The sequence below is a fragment of the Lathyrus oleraceus genome, chromosome 7, assembly GCF_024323335.1.
Source record: "Lathyrus oleraceus cultivar Zhongwan6 chromosome 7, CAAS_Psat_ZW6_1.0, whole genome shotgun sequence".
NCBI lineage: Eukaryota > Viridiplantae > Streptophyta > Magnoliopsida > Fabales > Fabaceae > Lathyrus > Lathyrus oleraceus.
Window position 1 is genome coordinate 403,662,763 of NC_066585.1, and position 25,936 is coordinate 403,688,698.

General features: G+C 35.7%; 2 protein-coding genes across 2 annotated transcripts; one reads left to right on the forward strand and one right to left on the reverse strand.

The window, feature by feature from the left end:
* Positions 1 to 220: 220 nt before the first annotated feature.
* LOC127102730 (protein transport protein SEC31 homolog B) lies at positions 221 to 10,267 on the reverse strand. Its single transcript, XM_051040073.1, has 22 exons — positions 9,758 to 10,267; positions 8,649 to 8,703; positions 8,418 to 8,540; positions 8,193 to 8,289; positions 8,055 to 8,091; positions 7,849 to 7,954; positions 7,718 to 7,775; positions 6,977 to 7,074; positions 6,719 to 6,838; positions 5,784 to 5,826; positions 5,444 to 5,550; positions 5,232 to 5,359; positions 4,562 to 5,117; positions 4,293 to 4,385; positions 3,835 to 4,020; positions 3,520 to 3,733; positions 2,855 to 2,952; positions 2,581 to 2,760; positions 1,613 to 1,735; positions 1,239 to 1,527; positions 816 to 1,054; positions 221 to 718 (listed from the first exon to the last, which is right to left on the reverse strand). The coding sequence occupies exons 1-22, from the start codon at positions 10,072 to 10,074 to the stop codon at positions 623 to 625; spliced, it is 3,363 nt and encodes a 1,120-aa protein (XP_050896030.1). The 5' UTR covers positions 10,075 to 10,267; the 3' UTR covers positions 221 to 622.
* A 13,505-nt stretch (positions 10,268 to 23,772) lies between these two features.
* LOC127104037 (uncharacterized) lies at positions 23,773 to 24,932 on the forward strand. Its single transcript, XM_051041254.1, has 2 exons — positions 23,773 to 24,562; positions 24,838 to 24,932. Exons 1-2 carry the CDS (start codon positions 23,773 to 23,775, stop codon positions 24,930 to 24,932), a joined length of 885 nt encoding a protein of 294 aa, XP_050897211.1.
* Positions 24,933 to 25,936: the final 1,004 nt, after the last annotated feature.

Here is a 25,936-nt window from a genome sequence, read left to right on the forward strand (position 1 = left end):
TGGACTAGACATAACCGTTAAAAAGTACTCTTTTTCTTCCGATTTCGCTAGTTCACCATTGTCATTCGTTTTCTTTCAAAATCCTTCTTCAAGACTATAGTTCAATTTGGTTTTATAATTCGGTTTGGTTCTACTTTATTTTTATTAGTTCCTATATCTATATCACATACATGTCCAACTTCGAGCATTTAAATGATTGACGATTGAAAACACTATTCAATTGCTCGGCAACTAAATCAATACTTTATGACTATTGGGATACAAAAAAATCTTTCAAAGAAAAGGAAATATCAATCTATAACCGACACTAGAACAGCTTGGGGTGTGGTGAGGAAAAAACCATCTGAAATTTATAGTAAACAAACAGAGAAAACACTTCTATTACAAATATTGGTCGTAAACGTTTTCGGGTCATTTCCTGAACACTACTTTGAGCAACAGCTTTTAATAACAGTCAATGTGAAAGCTGTACACTGCTAGAATTTTGTAGAAGTGCATAAAACCAAAACCCTGCACCTTCAATCTAGAGGCAGTAGTCTTGTTGTGGACGATGGAGAGAGTATCAGCAATCACTACTGCAAGTTAAATTCTCCAAAATCACCAAAACAAAATCTTTAACTTTTTAACTTAACCTGACATTCTGCCTAGTCTTGATCATGCGCTTCAGTGAACCTAACCAGGACTGGCATTCATCCCATTCAGTAGTAGTGAGAAGAACCTGCAACACGTAAGTAAAGCAATTAAAATGTAACTTTGATGCATGGTTACAAGACACAGCTAGGTTGATGCTAGAATTTGCAATTCAATTGGCTTACCTGAATTTGAAGGGCAGTACCAAAATCACCATTGTCTAACGCTTGACAAAGCTGAAGGAGCTTATCAGAAGCATTTTTGGAGATGTCCCCACTGTTCAACTTTGCGAACAACCCACCAAGTCTCTTTGAGTTGTCTTCTATTTCCCGCCTCTTTGCTGGGTTTGCACGTGAACCTCCAAGTGCTTCCGATGTCTCATTGAAAAGTCTTGTCAATGTTGAAACAATAGGCATTTGGTGTGCTGACATAGTAAAAGCAAGAGTTAAAACCAAAATAGAACAAGACAAGGAACACATGATGAGTGAAATACATATCATTGTTCAAGACAAATGCTTTCTGACTCATAAAATAAACATCAGTAAATTTAGTTATATTTTCATTCAAAGAAAAATCCAAAGTCGCTGAAAAAATAAAAGAAATATTACCAGGTACTTTTGAAGTATCAGCAGTCTGCACAGTAGGTGGTGGAGCTGCCGGTGCAGCAGCGGGTTGCACAGATTGCGGTTGCGGGGGACTGGGAGGCTGAATTGATCCCACACCAGGTCTTTGAACGCCAGCAGGACTAGGGATTGGCATGAACCCCATTGGATTCGAGGTAGGTGCCAACACTTGTGGTGGTACGTTGTGGCCATGACCCAAGTTCATTTGTGATGGAGCAGGAGGCGTAGGCTGGTAAGGTGGATTGGTAGGCTGGAATGGTGGATTGTTGTTTGTCTGAAATATAGAAAGCCATTTTATAACTCGCAAGCAGTAGAAATATACTTCATAAAACTGAATTTGAATGCAAAGATTAACTGACATTATACAATTGAGAACCCAATGTGGGCTGCTGATATAGCTCCACATTTTTAAGTACAGGAGGAGTTTGAGGATCAAAAGTTCTCACAGGAGCTGGTGCCACAGCAGTATTTGAGAAGTTCAGCTACACAAAAGAAAGAATTGAAGATTAGAAGGAATAAGAGAAAATCACCAATAACAACTAATTCAAATTTTGTTCAAGAATATAACATCCAAATCACTTGAACCAACTGTTATAAAAGTATTTAAAATATAATACTAAAGCGTAATATAAATTTTGTATACATGGAGAAATCGCTACCCAAGCTCACTAAATGATAGTCATAAGAGTGAGCCAGTGCAAAAGTTTTCTCCCATTGTGTCTTCAAACAAGAAAAATAAAGGAAAAATATTTCATTCAATATTATATACATGTCTCATAGCAGATAAGAATTTTCAAATGTACTTGTTGTATATAAATGATAGAGATGCCACTGCTTGAGTTTGCACTTAAATCCCAAATCAACTTTTTTCCACTTCAAAACCAAAAATTCAAAGTCAAAACTGACACTAAATATATGCTACATATGGTGCATTTAAGACGTCAGCAATAGATTGACCAGAAGAGTGGTCAAGTGGGAAACTGCTTCATATTAAACTAGTCCTCTTTGACCGCAATCATCTCAACAACATGTATATTTTATGGACCGCAATAAATGCAATTACAGAGACAACTTTCATACTCTAGATTTTTAAAAGAGAAAAATATGCAAGGGATGAAATTTGGCCTTCGCTCACAATTTTTTATGTCTTTCATGAGTGGTTAATGTAACTTAATGATGAACAGTATGTAGATCCACATTCTGTTTTCACATCAAAACCTAAGGGTGCCACCAACTCAATCAAACTCATTAACCACTGAGCACAGCCCTATAAATATCACCCATGTGTGCAACATTTGTTCCTTCTTTATGACATATGATAATGTACCTGGGGAGGTTGGGGAACCTGAGTAGCCTGTGATGGAACAAACAAATTGGGCTGTTGGGGTTGCTGGTGTGGAGCAGGAGCACCGTAACCACTCCCATATCTAGGATCAAATGGCTGTGGATAGCTTGCAGGATATTGAACTCCAGAAACACCATGCGGCACTTGAGGGGATACGGAATCCTGACCAACAGACATTCAAAGGTATAGTTTCAAATTGCAGAGACACTGCTTTGCACCAAATGAAAAAGCCGAAGAACAAAGTTAAAGTAACTACCTGGTAATAACTTATATTATAATTGGAATTATCAGCCGCATAAAAGGATCCACTGTGTGATTGAGAATTTTCAAAAGCAGTGGTTTTTAAGTCTTTCTCTGCAATAAAAATTAGAAAAGTGAAAAAGTAATATAGGTTTGCAGAAAGCTTCAAACATCGAACAATAAAGGAAACACTAGACAGCTGAAATCATAACAAAAATGATTATTAACTAACTAACAAAACCATGAACATAGACTTCTCCAATTGAGAGTCCTTAATATCAAAATGATCATGTTCCTTCACCAAGTGAAACCAAAATTACTGAGATTTATGAACCATTAACTACTCCACTAGTTATTAACAATGTTCAAAGAATGGTTAATAAGTAATCACTTGAGTAATTAAGGTAAATAGCATTCTATTTTACCAGTGTGCTATAAAATTACCCGGTCACTTTCTGATAACAGCAAAATATAACTATGAACTAATGTTCACAACCTAATTAAAATGGTAATGCAATTTCACTAGAATAAAATACGAAAATGCTAGTAATTGAAGCATTCATCAACAAGAAGTGGCATTGGAAAAGTCACTTTCTGATAAATAGCATTCTATTTTTATCATTCTCCTCTATTATTTTAACCATGTCGAGATGCTGTATAGAAATCCAAGAAAAAATTTACCAGGTTCTGTAGACAATGCAATACGGTCCTTCAAAATCACAAGTTCAGTTGAAAGTTCTTCAGAACCCAAAAGTTTAAGATATTCCATTGCTGTGGTCAGCAACCCTTGACTTGCTAAAATTTCAGCATATTTCTCAACAAGCTTGCACAGAGAGGCACTAAACCGCTTCTGCCCAGTTGCCAAGGCAAGAACAATAGTTTTTTCCATCAAATCCTAATAATATATAATTGTCAGTTGTCAAGCTGTAACATTGGTAAGGGTGATTTTTATATTACGCGTACATATTTACAAGTACAAATAAGTGTCAATCTTACCTGAAGAAGGTCAACATAAGATTTCCCCTCGTACTCATCTGACAGGCTCCTCGACCAAATTTCAACTGTTTTATCAATATTTCCAGCACATATATAACAAAGAGTTGCAGCTAATGTATTGCCAGCCCCCATGAGTTTTGAAGCAAGTGTGTCGCAAAGCATAGTCCATTCATCTCTCTGAGCAAACTGTTAATATGAGATGATGAGAATTATACCAGTGTACTATAAAATTACCCGGTCATCAAAATTGATGTCTCATTGAGGAGTTCATAGCTTATACTACAACAAATTCTAGTTTTGGAACTTTATCCAATCAAAATCCAAAACAGAAGATAAAGCATCCACATAAAGCATCCATTTTAATCAATATAAGAATTAGGAAGGTTAAAAACGATGACCATGCTTATAAACTAACTGAAAAGACAGTTAGACCAGCAGCAAAGACCAATGAGACTTACACTGCAAAGAAGAGCAAGGGTTTCTTTCCAGAACTTTAGAGGCCTAGTGTTCACAAGGCTCAAGAGATCATTGCTCACCATCGCTGATACAACCTGAATATGGAAATGAACACAAGAGATTTACAAAAATAAACCTCTGGTGGGAATTTGACAGAATTTTTGTTGGATATGATGAAATTTAAATAAACTATAAGATGTGGGTGAAAATTTGACAGAATTTTTGTTGGATATGAAATTTAAATAGATTTTCAGATGTAAACATCAACTACCTTTAAGTATGGTGATCGGTTCTTCTTAAGGTATTGATCCCGTGTACTTTCCCACAAGGAGGTACTACCCACATGAGCAATAACTAAAGCATCAGCCCATTTATTAGCAGATATGCATTGAGAAACTGCCCCCTTATAGTCACCGACGACTAAAGCACGCTGAACAATGTCATCAAATGAAGGATCACTGCTCTCTTCCACTTCCACATCATCATCTTCGACTTTCTCTGAACCATTTGCATTATCTGCAACAAAGTTGCTAACAGCTGTAGATGGAGGAGTATCAGCTTTAGGACTGGGAAGATTGTTAAAGAAATCCTCCCCATTGTCAGAAGAGAAAATAGTGGTTTCATTAGTAGCCACGTGTCCTGCATTATTAACAGCTGTGTCCTCAAGTCCAAGAGCATTTACTTCCTGGGAAAGATCATCATTAGCTGTGTCTTTTGCTTCACTAGGTACATCAAAACCAAGGTGTGTGAGAAGTTTTGTTCTTGCAGTTCCATCATCTTCAAACATAACCTTCAAAAATCCCCATGTTTCCCTTTCCTCCACAGATCTGCCATAACAATAAAAAGCACTCAAGATTTGCAAGAGCCATGGCCAAAATGTTAGGCTGACAATCGAATGCAAACAGCATAGAACAATGTTGCACTTCGTGGACAGAACTTACTTTGATTCCTGAGACTTTTTATCGCATAGGACCCTTAATAAAGGTCTTTCCCCATTTTGTATTGCAGCTTCAAATTCAGATGAACGACTCACCAGACCGTCTTCAGTGACCATGTTATGCACATAAACCTGGAAAATTACACATAGGATGAATTCAACTGAAAGGTTAAAGAACGTGGACAAAGAAATATAATCAAAGTACTAAAAGCTTGCCTCTGAAGCCCCAGCAGAAGTACCGGGATGAAATGACACAAGTTTACCCCCAAAGCCAAAAGACACGCCAGTAGGACGTTTATACCATTTTGGAGCTCGCAGTAGTACTGCACAGAAAGCACAAATTTCATTCAGAGATTCCCAAAATATCTTATACCAAGTCATGCATCAAGAACAGAAGCCTTGCCTAACCAAAAAAACAAAACCAAACAGCATACACCACCAAATGCACACAAAAAAATCTACATAGACCGAGTACAGAAGATGCAGATGATTATAAAAAAATAAATATGGTATTTAGTAACTTATTTGATAGAATTAAAAAAAACGAAAGCATCACCTGCACCAGAATCACTCTCTCCAGAACCATCTTGACGGCAACCCTGCAGATAATCACATATGTTGCCATTAATATTATGGTTAGCAAAGAGATCTGCAGGAAGGGATATGGAAAGCAGATTACGCCTAAAATATAAAAAAGTTGAAATAGGCATGACTTATTCTACTTGCCTATAACCATTGGTGCCTTGACTTCTTCTTTGCCTACTAAAACTAAATTTAAATATATGCAGACCTAAGATTTAAGCTAAATGTTAAAAAATAACAATATAAGCTATGTCTATACATGAAAACTGATTGACAGGACTTAAGGAACTCTGTGCTCACAATGGCTTCTTTTTTGTCTACTAAAAGATATATGAATCCTAAGTAAAATGTTAAAATAACATAAGTCAAGTCTATATATGAAAGCTGATAGATGTGAAGTCCGATTTATAGTCAAAGGCGGGTGATTAAAACAAAATTATAGAGGAAAAACCAAGAATTTAATTTACGAGATGGAATTTATAATTTTCGAGATCGGTGGTGCCATTTCTATAACTTGACAAGAACTAACTATCTTACAATTTATAGCATGAATGAAGTGATAAGGGATGGTATGGAGAACAAGATATATAGAACCTTGATCTTACAAACAGAATAGTAGGAGGGACGATATGAATTTGGTTATTTAAAAAAAATTGCAGGGTAAAATACTTCATTGTACCCTTTATGAAACTACTTCAGCAGTTCAGCATGTAATATAATAACAGCTATCTATTAAATTTGTGAACAATAATAATCAAGCAAAAAATAATTCAATACGACTGATCTAGTATATTTTTCCTCATCAAATCAATCCTTGCAAATCAGTCTCAAAATGAATATAATTTCACATAATTGCAAAACAAATTCCAATCTCACCGGGAAAAAAACCTCCAGAGTATATTTATGTACCTTAATATTGTATATGCCAATTTTTCCATCAAAGGAAGATGCTGATATTACTCCAGGTATCTTAGAATACCAATGGACATCAAAGTTCCAGTTGGTTCCAGCTGGCAATTCATAGGCAATCTGTGCCCACCTCCAATCAAAAAAGAAAAATTGTCACTATTGGACAAATGTCCTATAAATAAAAAATCTAGCCAAATCAGGCAATTTTGAAATTCTTCAAAACAGATGTGAAAGCAGTAAAAGAAGGCCAAACAGCACCTCTCCAGTAGTAGTGTCCCAACATATGGTCCGGCTATCTTTGCCACAGGTAAGCAAATAAGAGCTATCATTGGGACACCATGACATTGCAATAACTCCTAATATAAGAGATTTAGATGATAAAATAAAGTCAGATAAACTTAAAACAGTGATGGAGCCTGTGTAGCTTTACAGTAAAAGCTAAAGGAACAAAAAAACTAAGATCCAGAAAACCTATAAATCATATAAAAAGGATGCTACCATCAATCTTCCAATTATTGTAACAGCAACAATCAATAATCTTTTTGCTTGATCAAAAAGGAAGAACTAGCAAATACAGTATTAAGGAAGAGAACACCTTAGGTAACAAAAATTATAAACAATGTAACAGCTAAAATCCTTAAGGAAGAGAAATTTTACATATCATACTTTTTACCACAGCCACTAGCTATATCACGTCCTAAAATATATAAAATTTGCTCCACCTCCAATCCCGTGTAGTATACACATGTTCTACATTGTATTTATGCTTCCTGGCACTCTAACACTTCACTTGTCATATACAATTGACACATATTTGGGATTTACAACCGTCAAATTTTAATTATTTTTTACTAGTTACTCATTTGCTTCCCATATGTTTTTTTCAATGGATTGATGGAAGATGAGAATGTAACAAAAAGAAAAGGTAGCATTGATATTGAAATAACTAGGCAGACACTGAGATTTATGAATCATAAATATATGAATGGCTGTCATTACCTCTAGTGTGCCCTACAAACTCCCTTATTGGTGTCATAACATTCCTCATATCCCACAGCTGCATCAACAGGCTCATATAAAGTCAATACACATTATCTTCAAAATAAACAGACAATATGCAGTGACTATACCCTTAAAGAAGGAGATCCGTCTTCATCTGATGCAACAACAAGTTGTGTGATAACTTCCGGATTCCACTGCAAAGCTGAGCACCGCCGTCTAACTGAATCTGCAAAGCTGTCAGTTCACATAGGACATATAAGGTTACAATGAGTTCTTTTTGGCAATACAATATCAGAATTTTTCAAAACCAAAAGGCAAGAGATGATCAAGTTACCTTATCACTGGCTTTTGCTTCTTTAGGTCCCAGACCACTGGAGAATAAAACCAAAATTAAAATAAATATACCCATCACTCACCAAACAATACAACAAAAAGAACCAAATATAAAGGTTAAATTTAATTCCTTCCTCACCAGTGGTCCCATTATATGAAGTGGAAGCTAATATGTGTTGAACTTTACTATTCCAAGATAAGAATGAAACTTCCCCCTGGGAAGCAGAGCCACTACCCTGCACAGTGATCATATACACTATGTGTAAATTTATCAAATTATAATAAAGCCATAGATATTTAAAGATTGCTAACCCATCAAAAGAAGGGGTGCCTAAACACCATCAAAGGGAAAAAAATGTTTGACCTTTAATGTTGGATAATGTGTACGCTCTGAAGGATTGGCCAAATCCCATATGCAAATTTCACCATCCTCAGCCCCGGATGCAAGAAGATTTGGTGTAATAGTATTGAACTCAAGACCTCTAACCTGAAATATAAGAATGTCAAAGATATGATTCCACTGACCAACATTACATATATGCAGAGAGCAATTAAAACTCGCCAGGTGGGCTCATAAGACCAGAGAAGAACATACCGGTCCCTTATGTGTTACAAGGTGTCCAACGAGAGAGCTTTCATTTGCCTCCGAGCTGGAAAATTTATAAGAAAAAAATCATCAAAAAGGCATTGAGAAAATTGTATGAGACAATAAAAATATATCAAAGATCAATCAAGAGATGAACCTACATATACAGAACTACAAGCATTTTATCAACAACTTCAGCCAAACAAAAGATAAACATGAAGCTAGCAAAGAAACTCCATGTGTTTACTTTGTCTATTTCATGACAATTGACAACCGTTCTGTAGTGTTATAATTCGAGAGTATATTTGGTTGAGTTTAACATAGATTATATATAAAAACATAAGTGACAGCCAAGACTATGCTTCACTTGCATCAACAGACAAGGTACCACCATTCATCTAACTGCTCGCATCTTAAAACTCTGGATAGCATGGCATGGTATTCATATTTTATAAGATAAAATTAATGAAATTATGCAGACAAAAGTGTGGATTTTAGGACCCAACCATAGTGATATATTCATCAGTTAAACCTTGTCCCGTCTTATTCTTTTGCATTTTCTTACTTGGAGAGACTATTCCTCTCACAAACTAGCAGCGATGTAGTACCGGTGCAGTAAAACACATAGTTCTGAAAAATCTAGCGAATTCCATAATATAATGAACATCGATAAAAGCACTAGAAAGGATTAGCCAAATAACAAAGGATTAAGGAAGAACTTTTGGGCGAAATCCTTTTATAATTAATCCTTTGATTTGAACCTTTAAAAAACAATAGGGAATGCAAATTGTAATGACAAGCAGATATTGATAGATTTAAATGGCCCAAAATTCAACCGATCCGGAACATCAAAGCATTTGGCATCGTGTGAAAATTGTAACTGAACTATGTCTAAAAAAATCAGCAACTTCCAAGTTGAATTTGATTTGCATAAAGATCAATTTATATCCTCTGGAAAAACCTTTCTACTTATCCAAATCACTGATGTCTAATCATATCTCCAAGCCATGCACTTAAAAACATGAAACTAATCATTTTCAGAATCCATAAAAACACACAATTGTCGATATCAAAACAAAATCAACGCGCAAGATTGAAAGAAAAAAATGTACAATTACCGGATCATAGCGAGAGGATTCCATATGTCAATGTTTCCATCAACTAATCCACCGGCAACGAGACCAAGAGAAAATTCTTCAGACGAAGAACCGTTTCGACCCCATGAGAGACGGTTGAAGCGGTCGGAGCTAGGGTATTCAGCGACGAGAGGCAGTTCGGGATCATCGGATTGGAAATCTAGCTTGAATATTTCGAGGTTTGCCGATGAGCTAAAAGACAGATCAACAGCGCCGGCCATAGTACCGGCAGCCAGATACGGTGCATCCGGCGCCAGTGCGACTGACGCCGATCGATTAACCCCTTTGATACACGCCATTCGATCTCAGAAAACCTAATTGCTCCGAAAGCCCGAAATTGAAATCGTGAATCGTAAATTCGAGTGCAGATTGAGAACGAAGCTGGATCTAAGAATTTCGAAATTGGATCTGATCTGAGAAATGCGAGAGTGTGAAGAACCACTCTCTCCTTTTTTCCTCTTTCACCGTTTTTCTTCCGATTTATTTCATAAATTTTTGCGTTGGTCTGAGTTTATACATACAAACTTGTTTCACTCAAAGTTTAGGCTTTGTGGTGTCCATCCAATTAGATGTTGACACATGGAATTACTTTCATACGTAATTGTCTTTGTTATTTATAAAATTTCTCTAATAAATATCAATAAGTTTAATAAATAAAATAATTCTATATTACTCAATAGAAATTCATCGATTTTTTTTTAAATAATCACATTTTCTAAATTAAATCATGAAATAATCAGTTTTTCAAAAAAATATCAAAATAATCACATTTTCAAATAGATATGTTATTTGATCTCACGCATCCATTTAACATTAAAAGGAGGCGCCACTGGAGCTGACGCATGCTTCCAAAACATTACATGGAGGCGCCAGCAACCATGGCACATGTGTTTATGCAATGGTGTATGCGCCAATTCATCTGGCGCATACACCTTAAATTTTTATTTTTTTTAATTTTAAATATTTATTTAACAATTAATTAAAAAAATATATTTATGTTATAATAAAAATTACATGGAATTGACCAAAAATTCAACGACCGGCCCGATCGAAACGTCCCCCTGTTCCACATTCAGGTGCGTTAGTCTGTCTTCGAGGTCTCCCATAATTTTCCTGGGGTGTTTGAGGTCTTTGAGTGCTGACATGACCTAATGTTGGCTGGTGTGAAGGTTCGGTGGAAGGTCCAGCGGTATTTGATAGATGTGTCATCATTTGTTCCCAATAGTTGGGGGCTCTGGCCAACGGCGCTTCCGTAATGGAGTTCGGTGCCCATGTTGTCGAAGTTGGGCTCTGGCCAGACGGGACTTGTGCTATTGGAAATGGAATATTCCACCGTCTCTTCTGAGCGTATCAACCATGCATCAAAGGTTTTTCTTTCTGGAAACCTATTATATAAATTGATGGGTACATGGTTGTACGGGAAATATAAAGGAACGTTACTGATGACAGTGGCACAAGATGGCAACAACAACATTTTTCCAATCGCCTTTGCCCTTATTTAAGGGGAGACTGCTGAGGGATTGAGTTTTTTCCTAAGAAATCCCTGATTGCACGTTGCTCATCAACCTAACTTATGTTTCATCTTTGACCGACACCCTTCAATAGTCAGTGCATACAAAAACATTGATAATGGTTGGCAGGATCCTCCGTCGACGCATGTCTTCTGCATTAGACATATCGCTCAGAATTTTATGCGGGAGATCAAAGACAAAACGTTGCGGAAGAAGGTTGCCAATGCAGGTTACACATTATCAGAACATTCTTTCAAACACTACCGCGAAGAAATAAGATTGTCAAACGCAAATGTTGTACTGTGGAATGACAGTATTCCATTGGAGAAGTGGACTAGGGCATACGACAACGGTCGACGTTGGGGCCACATGATAATAAATCTTGTGGAATCAATGAACTTTGTCTTCAAAGGCATCTGAAACCTACATATAACCGCTTTGGTGCAAGCAACATATTTCAGGCTAGGGGCGTTGTTTGAGACCAGACGTTCCAAATGGAGCTCAGTGTTGCAATATGGATAGTTATTCAGTGATACTTCAATGAAATTCATTAGACACGAAGTTGCCAAAGCAAACACACACATGGTCACGGTATTTGGTCGTACTAAAGGTTGGTACAGTGTTGTTGAGTTCATAGATCACAATAAAGGTATGCCGATGGGATAATACATAGTGGAACTAGATAGAGGTTGGTGCAGCTGCGGAAAGTTCCAAGTATTTCATACGTCCTGCTCTCATGTCATTGCGGCATGTTCAAAGGTTCGAAGGGATCCATCCTACTTACTATCTGACGTTCACAAAGTCATAAGTCTATCTAATGTTTACAAAATTAGTTTTTTAGTAGTTGCAAAAGAGGATTACTGACCAGAATATCAAGGGGACATTGTCTGGCACAATGAAGTTATGTGAAGAAAGAAAAATGGTCGCCCAAACAGCACCCGTATTCGAACCGAAATGGATACGACGAACAAAATTGTTCGATTATGTAGTTCATGCCGTCGGCCAGGTCATAATCATAATAACTGTCCTAGTGTTGGAACGAACACAACAAGATAAATTTACATGTACCTCTTTTGCAATATATAAAAAACAAAATTTATTTCATATGATAACTTTGTGAGAAAATACCATCACAAACAAATACAAGACATTCAACACACAAGCAGCACATAAACAACAACACAAACAACACAAACAATTAAAATACCAATACTATAACTAAGCGATTACAACCATTAAAACAATTTTGAACATATTATGCATCATCCTGTGAACATCTCTGTCAGTCTTAATATCCACTCATTCACGCACTTCTCCATTTTGGTTGAACATGGACACAAGTCATTGGATTCTTCTAATCCTTTCACCATCTGCAATTTCTCCATCTAACCAACGGTTCAACGTCCATTTAAGACGTCTAAACGAATCTATATTCCAAAGTCGAATCATTACAGATGTGCGACGGCTGAAAAAATTAAATTGGCATTTCTCTTGTGAATGTATTCAGATATGGTTAAAAATCAAAAAATTGAAGGAGATTGAAGTAGAATGAAAGAAAATTTGGTTGGAGGATAAAAGTTGTGTGAAAAAATATGGGAGATGCGCAAGGTATTTATAGATGAAGCTTGAAATGCATGCGCCAAAGGGTTAGGCGCCACAAGCACATGCATCACAAGCATATGCATGCGCCAAAAGCATGGGCGCAAGACACATGCATGCGCCGACAACCTTGGCGCCTCCATGCAATGCTTTGGAAGTATGCGCCAATGGAGTTGGCGCCTCCTCTTAATGTTAAATTGATGCGCCAGATCAACTGGCGTATCTGTTTGGAAATGTGGTTATTTCGGTATTTAATTTGGAATATGTGGTTATTTAAAAAAAAATAGATTCATCACTCATTCATGTTATATCATTAATCTAAAAATTAATGTCTAATATAATTGAATATGTTATAGTGATTGATCAAGTCTAATGTATGTAAAAAAAATTCTATAACAATATAAGTAATAAAAAATCCTTAATATTTATAATTTTATAATATTTTATTAATTTCATATTTGTTGTACATTTTTTATTATTAGTCAAAAAATATATAATATATATGTGTGGCAACAAATTAAAACTTCTTAATTTTGATTTATTTATAAATATTAAATTATTATAATTTAAAAAAAATGAATGTACAAATATTTATTTATAAATTACATTAAAGGAAACTAAAAATACATATTTTTTAAATATTTAAAATATTTAATATTTTATGTCTTGTTTATGAAAGAACATAATTCTTTTGATGAATTTATTAAAAAAAATGCTCTTGATAAAATTTACTCAAAAATATTTTAGTTAATATGAGTTCGTAAGATTTTAAAAGTAAGGAAATAAATTAATTTTGTAACTCTTCTCTCTCTTATAAACCAAATAAATATTTAATTATAATTTCTTTCACCTCTCATCTCTTCTTTTGAATCAAATTTATATTTGATTAAAATATCTTATTCTTCTATCTTCTCCCCCTAAAAACTCTCATTATTGACATTAATAAGCTTGGCGTCGTCGATGAATCCCAAACATTTAGAAGGCGATCAATTTCTCTTTTGATAGGTCTCCTCCTGAGATAAGTCACCCAGGAGGTAGACTTAAGACCCGACCTTAGCCAAAAAATGGCTCTGACGCCACAACTTTGAAAACATATCCTTACATTTTGAGGGAACCTAAGTTGAATGTCTTACATACTTGCATGGGCCACCTCAATAAGAGGAGTAATCAGGTAGTATTTATACTTGAAATTCTTCACACTATTGGAGTAGACCTCAAATATCTTTTGGACATGCCTATGGTGGCAAGTCTTAACCATGTGTTGAATCTATCATACGATGTTGGACGTTAAAAAGGTGGGAAAATAGTGTTAAGGTCGGCACACTTTTCTTGTACTCACACAAATACGGGAGTGGAGACTTTAACATAATCTTAGCTCACCATATATAGTTGCAATGGGGTAATCACCAGAAGATTCTAAACCCCAATCTCAAAGTCATTGAAAGGAAGACGTAAACCTAATAAGGAAAACAAACATTTGTGAAAAGGAATGTCACGCCTCTTATGCTTGCTACACACATTTTTGTTTCCTTGGGGGAAAGCATTCCCCAGTCTGAAGGGGAACCCACCTTGGTGAAAGTGTGGGCCAGACCGTCCTTACCAACAAATGTGGATATGACATCTAATGTTTCTTAGTACACGCGCACTACTAAAATGTCTTTTTTCGCATTCCAGATTCTTGGGCAAGAGTTGTCCATCTTAGAATTAGTTTCAACATACACAAAAGAATGACCATGAGTATAAGCACTAGATTAGGATTCCAACCACCACCTTACTTTGTCATCTGTGTGGTCATAGCCAAAAAAAAACATGAGGATACGCTCTGATACAAGTATGAGTCTTGCATTCCTGCTTGAAATTATCTACAACAATAGGGTTCATCAAGGGCAAATCATAAAAGGAGAAACCTCAGACAACCTCCCTAGGAGTGAGGCTACAAATTACCTTTCCACTATCGAATGCAACTGCTTTTTTTAAATCCTTCATCACCACCTTCTCAAAAAAAAACTAATAAATACAAAATAAGTACATGGGGAAATGGGCTTTGAGTCATTACATGTTACCTTAAAAGAGATGAATCTAATGATTTACACATGAAACGTTTGTCTGAGGAGACAGTGCAAACGCATCAAAATGATGGTCGATGGGAAACTGTTGACAAAGATAATGTGCAACTAGAGAAAATAGTGGAATAATTCTTGAAGTCCTATGGATGGAGAAAAGAGGGATAGTCACCCAATAACTCTTTATATATTCTCCAAGCAATCGTTGATCCATAAGAACATGCGTTTAAATGTGTGTCATGCCGCCAACGGACGTGATACCGTATCGAACTATTCACGACACTTAAGTGCCCTAAGATAAGAATACAACATTATTATCAGTCCCAGGGCCACGGGTCGCAATCCATAAGTAAAACATTATGAATTACAAGGAAGAGATTAAACGTGCATGGTCACAATGCTATCAGCATCACAACTATCTCACTTCCTTCGTTAGGGGACCGAAATAGAAGCCCAAACGACAGAACTCTTGTTCCAACAAGCAGGAACAAGGACTTAGATGACAAGTGTTTTGGGTCTCTCATAAGCTCTGAGCATGAGGAACATGTACGGCCTCACTCAAGCTCTGAGCACCTAATTCCCAATTCATGTCAACTTCTCATCGTCAGATATAATTGGACGGTAATTCACACGATACACTGAATTAAGAATAATAGTTCCAATTGCCTCTACTATATAAAGTTTGGCATGCACCGAGATCCATATATTTTACTAATTATCACACTTATATTACTTCTCATTCAAAATTTGTTAACATCTAAAATTATAATTCTTTACATGTCCTTCTATTTTAAATTAGTTGTATGATATTTTCTTTTTCAACACTTAAATATATTTTTTATGCGATCGCACAATTTAACAAATAACCTATCTCTCAGAAACCATTGGTGCATTTTTTAAAACTTATTTAATATTTTTTTATGAGACTAAAGTTTATTTCCTTCCTTCTTATCATTCGTGAACATGTAACTACAAAATTAAAATTATCAATGACTTTTCTTTAACCTCTCTCAAGAAATGTTAAGTTGTTCTACCATCTTTATTAACTTTTAAAGATATATTACATGTTCATAATTATAATTTATGGTAACATTTTACATATTGGTATTTACATAATATGTTTTGTCAAGATAGTTTTCTTTCATTCTCATTATAATATTTAAGGATTTAAACTTACAATTAATAGTTTGATAATAAACTTTTTAAGGATTTAATGAATAGTTTGAAAATAAACTTGACTTCAAAGATGAATCTCATTCAATAAATAAATAAATAAATAAATAAATAAATAAATATATATATATATATATATATATATATATATATATATATATATATATATATATATATATATATATATATATATATATATATATATATATATATATATATATATATATAGGTTGGACAAATAAAAGCTGCAACTTAGCTAATATATCAGGTCAGGCCAATAAGAACTGCAACTCAGGCAATAGATCAGGTCAATCTGACATCCATACATACTACATAAGAATCATATTAATTTTTTTAACATAAAGAATATTAATTAGCTTATTTGATGTTATTTTATAAAATTATTTTTATAACTCGACTTAAAGTTTCCTCGGGCGGGATCCAACTTAAAGTCTCGTATGAAACTCAACTTAAAGTCCCACCGAGGGACTCAACTTAAAGTCTCACCTAAGAGACTCAACTATTATTTCTCATCTAAGGGACTCAACTATTAAGTCTCGCCTGAGGGACTCGACTATTAAGTCTCGCTTGAGGGACATACTATAATCCCTCATTAAGAAAAAGGTATACCTGGAATAGATGTATAAGGGAGTATTAAGAATATGAGAACTCTTACTAATCATTTCACCTTTTTCAAGCCCTCGTGCTAGAGGTATTGTGAAATGATATATATATATATATATATATATATATATATATATATATATATATATATATATATATATATATATATATATATATATATATATATATATATATATATATATATATATATATATATATTTTTATCTATCTATCTATCTATCTATCTATCTCTCTCTCTGAAGTAATTAGAAAAATATATTTATTTAATTAAGGGTTTAATACATTTATGGTTGATTAATTGGGATTTCTTTGGGATAATTAAAGGATATAATTTGGGATAAATCAATAGGGAATGTGAGATAAAATATTAGGATTCCAAGAGATAAAAATGAGGGATAAAAATCGGGATATGAGATATATCATCTAAGGGTTATATTATTATTATTATTTTTTAAATAAACTAAATATTATATTTTTGAAACAAATAATTGGGATAAAATTGATCTAAACTCACCTCAAACTGTAAGTCTTCTGCCCTGATGTATTGAGGCATTTTTCAAAATCAATTACTTCTCCGTCCCTGATGCGTGAGAATTTTCAAGCGATAAAAACAACAAAATAAACAATTATTTTCTACCAGAACTATGTGACTTTGATCCTTCAAAGAACTTAAGGGTACATAGGCATAAAGTTACAAGACTCTAACGAGTATAGTAATCAAAACCTCTTCGGTAATCCCTTATTTAATCAAGTTTCCAAATAATTTGTTAATAGATAAATAATTAACCAAAATAGTAATAAAGCAGATATCCTTAAGCAAACATAACTAACCCTAGAACTTATAGGAGTCTCCTATTGAGTATAATGGAGGTGAGGGGTGCCTAGTACCTTCCTCTCGCTTAACCGACTCTCGAACCTAGTCTCTCACCCTTAACATTAGGTTTTAGCATTATTTCCCTGTTCCTTAGGAACAAATAAAAGACGATGGTGACTCTGTCATTTTTCCAGCCGCGACAACTAGAGACTCTGCTGGGGAGTTCCTATATTTCCCTAAAGAGAGTCCATCAAAACCTTGGGTTTTAGGGTTGCTTGTTTGCTTTGTGTATTTGCTTTACTTTATTTCGGTTTTTATTTACTTTCCTAATTCTTTATTATATTATTATGCATGTCATGTCATATTGGTTAGGACTGTTGCTATGTGTGAAGCTAAAACTCAAGCTTAAGAAAAGACAATGAGTTAAGTAAGGAGTCGTCCTATTTTGGCCATTGTGGATTCTTATCCCATGGGGTCTTTAATGATAATTCCTCCCAGAGTAGATCAATTCAAAGGGTTTGTCATAAGTTGGCTAACACTTATTCATGATGAAACGTTGAATTTGATCAATGACTCTAGGGACCTACTAAGGTCTCGCCTCTTATCCCGGAGGATTACTGTAGGGAGACTTGCTCCTTATCATGGTAAAACAAAGGTATAGTCCATGACTCTAGTGCTATTATCCAGAAATTCTAGAACCTACAAGTGAGGGGATCAGGTAATCTTAACATATAGCTGGTTTATTATAATAAGCCTACCTTAACTAGGTCATGCTTGCATATTACCCTTATCTCAACCTTAAAGCCTTAAAACAAAAACAAAACATTTATATCATCATTCTCATAAAAATCATTTTTGTTTACATTCAATCTTCACCGAAATCTTAAACATCTAGTAATAAGTAAGCTGAAATATGGAATTTCATGGAGGGAAAAGGAACTATACCCAAGAACAAAGAAGGGAAAGGGAAGAATTAGAGACTCACATCCTACAATTGAAAGATGAAAATCAAAGTCTCATCAATGCTCTTTTAGAAGCTAGAGGTCAGGCCATGGATTCACTCCTCCGAAGAAGAGTTGTTTAAGGACTACTTGCCAGACGTCCCTCTCAATGGAGGAAAGCCTATAAGGAGATAATATATCTTAAAAGACAGATGAGTCTCCTTGAGGAAGCTTACAAGGAAATGAAAGAATGAGGCACTTACATGGAAGGGCATAATTAAGAGATAGCTGACATTATCAATGTAGACAAGGCTATTATGATGGAACTTCAAAAGAAGGTTGAGCATCATAGGGAGAAGTAATTGAATTTGGTCATGTTGTCAAACAATCTAATTGAGGAGATACCCTGAAGTCTAAAGCCTATTGAAGACATGATGGACATGTTCAAGCCTAAGAAGGAGATCCATGACTTCCTCAAATTATGTCGTCCATGGTGGACGAGTTTAGGGCTAGAATCAAGGAACGTTGTTAGAAGTTTCTTTTGTAATGGGTTTTAATTTGTGTGTTTTCCCTTTCCTATAATCATGAACAAGTTTGGGTTTTTGTTGTTATTTTCCTTAAAAATTATGAAATAAATAAAGTATTTGAGTTTCCAATATTGCTAACTTACTTGCAATCAATGAATGATTAATACTCCTTCAAAAAATATGTTTGCATACATACTCATGCATCCATCCATACATCTACATTAAAAATAAAAATCATTTTCCCATACTTTCCCGTAGTATCATCAAATATGACAACCTGACTCTCCAAACTCGAGCTCAACGCAAGAAGGCCATGGAACAAGTTGAACAAAATCAGGTTGCACCGAAAGAGGATATGAACTCAATCAAAGGGAACATAGAGGAAATGAAAGACAAGATTGATCAACTCACGAGAATTATTACCAATATGATGGCAAAAAAGGTTGAGACAGACAAATGAAAGGCTTCTTCCACATCTACACCTCCACCCATGGAAGGTAACCCTCTGCAAGGATTCATATCTAACATCCAAGGGGGTGAAGCCAAGAATAGCACCCTTCATCCTAAAGGGTTTATCTCGACCATTGTTCATAGTGGGGCATCTTGTCCCATACAAATACAAGTTATACAGGACAATCATGTGGATCTGAGCCAACAATATGAGGATGAAGATCATATGGGTATGGTCCATGAAAGTAAATCCGTTGTTCACCATGATGTCACTATTGGGGAAACAAGAGATGAAGACAAATATAAAATATTGGAGGAAAGACTGAGGGTTGTTGAGGGCTTCAATATCTTTGGAGTCGATGCAGTAGGAATGTGCTTGGTACCCAACATGGTTATACCGCCGAAATTTAAAACACTGGAGTTTGAAAAATACAAGGGTGTTAGTTTCCCTAAGATTCATCTTCGAATGTTTGTCAGGAAAATGGCCCCCTACACAGATGATGAGAAATTAATGATGCACAATTTCTAAGATAATCTAAGTAGGGTATCCTTAGATTGGTATATGCAACTAGAGAGAATCTGCATCAAGATGATCAATCACCATTTGTGCTATACTTTTCATCATTTATACGTCAAAAATCCAAGTGAACTGTATACTTTTGGTCTTAATGTTTGATCTTTCGAGTTAGTTTGTGCTAAGACAATGTTTTTATAGTTTGAGTTTCTTTTGGCTATTTTTACGTCTTTTTAATACGTATGGCATGTTGGATGCAGAATAAAAGGAAAAAAGAAGTTAGGATCGGAGAAAAGGTCGGGCCAGTTCAAGGAAGTAGAAGAAAAAAAAAGAGAAAAAATGACTATGGCACTGCCCATCTGCGTATCATCCGCGTATGGCCACAGACCCTTACGCGTAGTACACGTAGATTAACAAAGAGAAGAAAAAGAACACGCCTCTGTCCATACGCATATGGACTTGTGTCTTATACATATGAACCTGAAGTCATCCTTGTATCATACGCAGACTAGCAGAGAGGAGGAAAAGAGCAGGCCTTTGTCCATACGTGTATGGACCTGTGTCTTACGCGTATGGACTTGAAGCCTTCCCCGTATCATACACGGACCAGCAGAGGGGAGGAAAATGGAGGATTATGCATGTACGTGGATGATATGCATACAGGACCTGCCTAGATGCACACCATGTTGGCTTACGCGTATCTGGTGGGGCCAAAAGCAAGGCCATACACGTATCAGCTTGGTCAATATGCGTATGAAGGCCCAAATTGCTGAAGGCCCAAAAACATTATCTACTTAACTGGAAAACACGATTTTTCACGGGTTGGACGATTTTAGACAGCAAAAACATGTTTTGAAGGCTGGAGAACTCAGATTTCCAAGGTGGGTTCATATTTTCAGAAGTTTTTTGCGATTGAAGATAAATTCATCTAGAATTTCTGTAATGGCAACAATTTTTATCATGTTTTGTTTTATTTCTATGAGTAGCTAAACTCCCAATGCTATGGGGTGTCTCTGATTCAGATTTGTAATGACTTCGAGTTTCTCTTTGCAATGATAATTTTATTTCATCATATTTGATTTATTCTCTTGATTGATTTAATGATTTCTCTATCAAACAAACATAGTTTGATTTATGAGTAACAATTAAGTTGGACCGCAATTGTTTCTTATCTGCTTGAGAATATTTTATAGTAGATATCACCTAGGATTAGGAATGCTCTATAATAATCAGATTATTCTTGATAGATTAATGCTTAATTTCAGCCGTACTTTTCTATGGACATATGTGTTAGGTTGAATGCTTAAAGGTTTTCTCACTAAGGACTTAGGAGTAAACACTTGTATGAACCGATAATCAATTATCTAAAATTTGCTGTTGCATTGTGAGTTCAGAGTTGTCATGGAATTGAATCATACAATATCCGTAGCATATTACTCATATCTTTCTAAACCATGCAATTACTTTGTTTACTTTATTCACAATTATTTTCATAATTTAACCAATCAATCCAAAACCCACATGGCTTTTGTTTAATCGGAATTTGTCCAGAACTCTCCATCATTAAGCAGTCATTGAGATTGATATTGGGGATTTCTCCTCTTATTACTATATTGGCAGATTAGTAGACTTACTAATTTACCGATCAAGTTTTTGACGTTGTTGTCGGGGAATGCCAAAGATTATAGAGTTCATAGATCTATTTCAGTTAAAATTTTGTTGCACTGCAACTAAAGTTTTAAATTTCAGTTTTTACTTTTATTTTGTGGTTGTTTTTATGTTATTACTAATCTTTGCTAATCTTTGTATGCGAGGAAAGCCCTCAGCTGATTTTACTTTTGACGCAGAACCAGAAAGAACTTTGCACGTTAGGCTCAGACAAGCTAGGGAAGCAAGGTTGGCCGCCTCTGAAGCAGAAATTTCAGATTCTGAAAAGAAAAAAGAGATTGAAGTTTCTGAGCACTCAGATACAGAATCTGACAAAGAGAGATAAGATCCAATTATGGTTGAACCCCAAGAAAGACTTATTGGGGATTATGTAGGAGCAAACGTCATGTTGGTTCGTCTGATTATAGTGAATCAACTAGTGAATGTCCCAAATTTTCAATTGCACCCGACAATCATTTGTCAGCTTGAGAATAGGCCTTTTACAGGTAAAATAAATGAAGATGCAAATAAACATCTACAGAGGTTTCTTACTATGATTACTACTTTGAAGATAGATTGGCACTCTGAAGAAGCGAAAAAAGTTGAGAATGCTTTCGTTCACTCTAGCTGAAGATGCCGAAAAATGGTTTTACTCATTACTAGTTGGAAGTATCACTACCTAGGAACATATGGAAACAACTTTTCTGAATGAATATTGTCCTGCTTCTGTTTATATTTGAAAAAGATATGATATTGTGAATTTTAAAAGATTACCGGTTACTTGTCCTACTCATAACTTGGATCAGACTGAACAGATGAAAATGTTTATTAATGGCCTCAAATTGAAGATCAAACAACTAATTGATACAACTGTTGGTGGCTCATCCAACTTTACAATAGTCACTGGTATCAAGAAGATCATAGAAGTCATTGTTGCAAATGAACATCTAAAATTATATGATAGAAGTATGAGTAGGCCAGAGGGTGTGATCGGTTTGAAACTTACTAATCAAAGTATGAAGATGGAGGACCAAGTTGCTGCTGAAGTTGAGAAAAGACTTAAGGCAATGGATTTTGGTACTCAACAAATGGCCCAAGTTCAACCTGTTAATTATGAGATTTGTGAGGGACCCTATTTTGTCATACAATGTGTTGCAACCACACAACAAGTTGAAGAGATAAATTTTCTGAAGCAGAACAACCCTTATTCTAACATTTATAATCCAGGATGGAAGAATCATCCAAATTTCTCCTGGAAAGATCAACAAGGGAATGTTCAAAAGCAGTGTCTCATTCAATATCAGAACCAAATTAGAGGAAGAAGACCTATGACTGAAAGTGGATATGGAAATAAAGGAAAATCTGATTATCATTGAGGAAGAGGTCACATAAAAATAGGTTCAGAAAGAAAAACCCACATAACCAAAACCAATCATCAAACTCCCATTTCCCTACAATAAACAAGAAGGAAGGCCAAAATGAGAGTTTTTTTTAGAAGTTCTTAGAGATATTTAGAAAAATTAGAAATCAACATTCCATTCTCCAAGGCTCTCGAGCAGATGCCTATATATGCCAAGTTTATGAAAGATATTATCTCCAAGAAACGAACCATTGACACTGAGCATGTACTTCTGATTGAAACTTGCAGTGTTATTTCGCAAGGTATGAAGATTTTGGTTAAAAAGAAAGATAAGGGTTTTGTCTCCATTCCATGCATCATTGGAGATAGATCATTCAAGAAAGCACTTATTGATTTGGGAGCTAGTGTGAGTCTTATTCCTTTATCTATTTACAGGAAGTTGGGAATAAGAGCGATTTAGGACACCAGAATGACACTCCAGTTTGCAGATCACTTAGTGAAAAAACCTTATGGTATAGTTGAAGATGTTCTTGTTAAGATAGATAAATTTGTGTTCCCTGTTGATTTTGAGATTCTTGAGATGCCTGAAGATGAAGAGATCCCTCTGATTCTAGGAGACATTTCCTAGAAACATGGAGATGTATGATGGGGCACCACAGTACAATTTTCCACCACATTTCCTAGATAAATTTTCCACGTCCTTCACCACCACAGTACAATCATGGAGGTCCACATCTCATTGTTGGGGATATGATGGGGCATCCCAATGCAAGGGGGAACCCTCAGGTGCAAGAGTTGAAAGTATATCGTAACGAAGGTATGTATTCAATGCATAACAGTGACTTAAGTGCTCATGCTGATGATAGAAAGCATCGTCTGTTGGAGGAAAGATTGAAAGCTGTAGAGGGACAAAGTGTTTTAGGGATGGACATTACTGACCTGGGACGGGTGCCAGGGGTAAAGGTTCCACCTAAATTCAAGGTTTCTATATTCGACAAGTATACTGGTACAACTTGTCCCAAGACGCATGTTAAAGCTTATTACCGTAAGATGTATGCTTATTCTAAAGACGAGAGGCTGGTAATGCACTTTTTCCAAGATAGCCTAGTTAGGGCATCTTTGGAATGGTATATGCATTTCGAAAGAACATACGTCAGAAACTGGAGAGATTTAGTGGAAGCATTTGTGAAGCATTACAAATGCAATATTGACATGGCCCCGAATAGGACCCAATTGCAAAGTCTGACTCAGGGTCCGAATGAATCATTCAAGGAATATGCTCAGAAATGGCATGAGCTAGCTACTAGAGTTCAACCTCCATTGATGGAGAGAGAACTGGTTGACATGTTCATGGGTACCTTACAAGGTTCTTACTATGACCGAATGGTGGGTAGCACTTCTACTAATTTTTCTGAGTTGGTAATGGCTGGAGAGAGGATTGAAGTTGGTCTCAAAATGGGTAAAATTCAGTTGGCCAATGCTGGTAATTCTACAAGTGGGACTGTTAAGAAGCCGTTTAGTGGTCACCCCAAGAAGAAGGAGGGTGAATCAAGCGTGCTTATGCTCAAAGGGGCAGAGGAAGACAATAATACCAACCACAACATCAACAACACTATTAACATCAACATCAACATAAACATCAACAACAACAAGTGAATGTTGTGGCCATTCCGGTCATCACAACTCCTCAACAGTAACAACAACCACAGTATCAACAACAACAACAACAACAAACCGTTCCTCGTTGCAATTATAATCAGCCAAGACAACCTAAAATCAAGAAAGTATTTGATCCACTCCTGATGACTTATTCTTAAGTACTTCAAAATTTATTACAACTCAAATTGGTTAATTTGAGGGGCATGCCACCTCCTCCTGAAAGGCTCCCTACAGATTATAATCCTAATGCCTGATGCGAGTTTCATTATGACGGCATATGACATGATATGGAGAATTGTTGGGCTCTTAAGTACAAAGTGCAAGAGTTGTTGGATTCTAAGGCCATCCAGTTCACCCCGGACAATGGACCTAATGTTATTCAAAACCCGATGCTAGCTCATGCCGGACCTACTGTTAATATTGTGGAAGATGGTGAGAGTTTGAATTTGATAATGGATGTGAACCTGCTATCTACTCCTTTGTCGTGTGTTAAAAGTTATTTGATCAAGAACAGTGTTTTTCCTAGGTGCTTCCCAGATTGTTGTGAGTGCCAGAATCAACTCGAGGGTTGTATTAGTCTGAAGACTGGGATTTCGAATTTGCTTGATGAAGGTTTATTACAGTGCGATAGGATTGTGAAAGACGAGAAAGTTGAAGAGAGAAATGTGGCGGTAATTTCCATTTCATATACTCCTGCAAATATTACAGCGCCTGCTAGGCCTACTCCCTTGACAATCACGTTGCATGGTCATATTCCTTACTCTAGCGAGAATGTTGTGCCTTGGAATCATGGGTCAAATGTTTATTACCATAGAGTTAAGCAAGAAGGGAAGCTTTCCGGAGACAAACCAAGTAAAGATGCAAGTTTGAATGTTGACAATTTTTCTAGTACGGGAAGAATTACCAGAAGTGGTAGGATATATTCTCCATAAAACACTCAAGATAATGCTGATGCCTTGGCAAAAGCTAAAGGTAAACAAGTGGTGGGTGATAATTCAGAATTTGTAAAAGTTAATACTCTGAATGTAGTGCTTGGAACTTCTTCATCTCAAGAAGTTAAAGAGTTATTGAGATTAATCAGGAAAAGTGACGACAAAGTGATAGATCATCTAAGCCAGACACCATCTAAAATTTAAATCTTGTCCTTGTTGTTGTGTTCCAAATATCATAGGAATTCCCTGATGAAATTGTTGAGTTCTGCTTTTGTGCCGCAAAACATCACTGTCAACCAGTTAGAAGGGGTTGTGGCCAGTATTTC

Excerpts from the sequence above, each read along its gene's own strand:
- LOC127102730 (XM_051040073.1), bottom strand. The coding sequence starts at position 10,074 with ATGGCGTGTATCAAAGGGGTTAATCGATCGGCGTCAGTCGCACTGGCG. Across the intron at positions 3,734-3,834 it reads CTTATGTTGACCTTCTTCAG|GATTTGATGGAAAAAACTAT; the intron begins GTAAGATTGACA and ends ATATATTATTAG. Across the intron at positions 1,528-1,612 it reads TGGGTTCTCAATTGTATAAT|ACAAACAACAATCCACCATT; the intron begins GTCAGTTAATCT and ends TCTATATTTCAG.
- LOC127104037 (XM_051041254.1), top strand. The coding sequence starts at position 23,773 with ATGGGGCATCCCAATGCAAGGGGGAACCCTCAGGTGCAAGAGTTGAAA. Across the intron at positions 24,563-24,837 it reads TCACCCCAAGAAGAAGGAGG|TACTTCAAAATTTATTACAA; the intron begins GTGAATCAAGCG and ends CTTATTCTTAAG.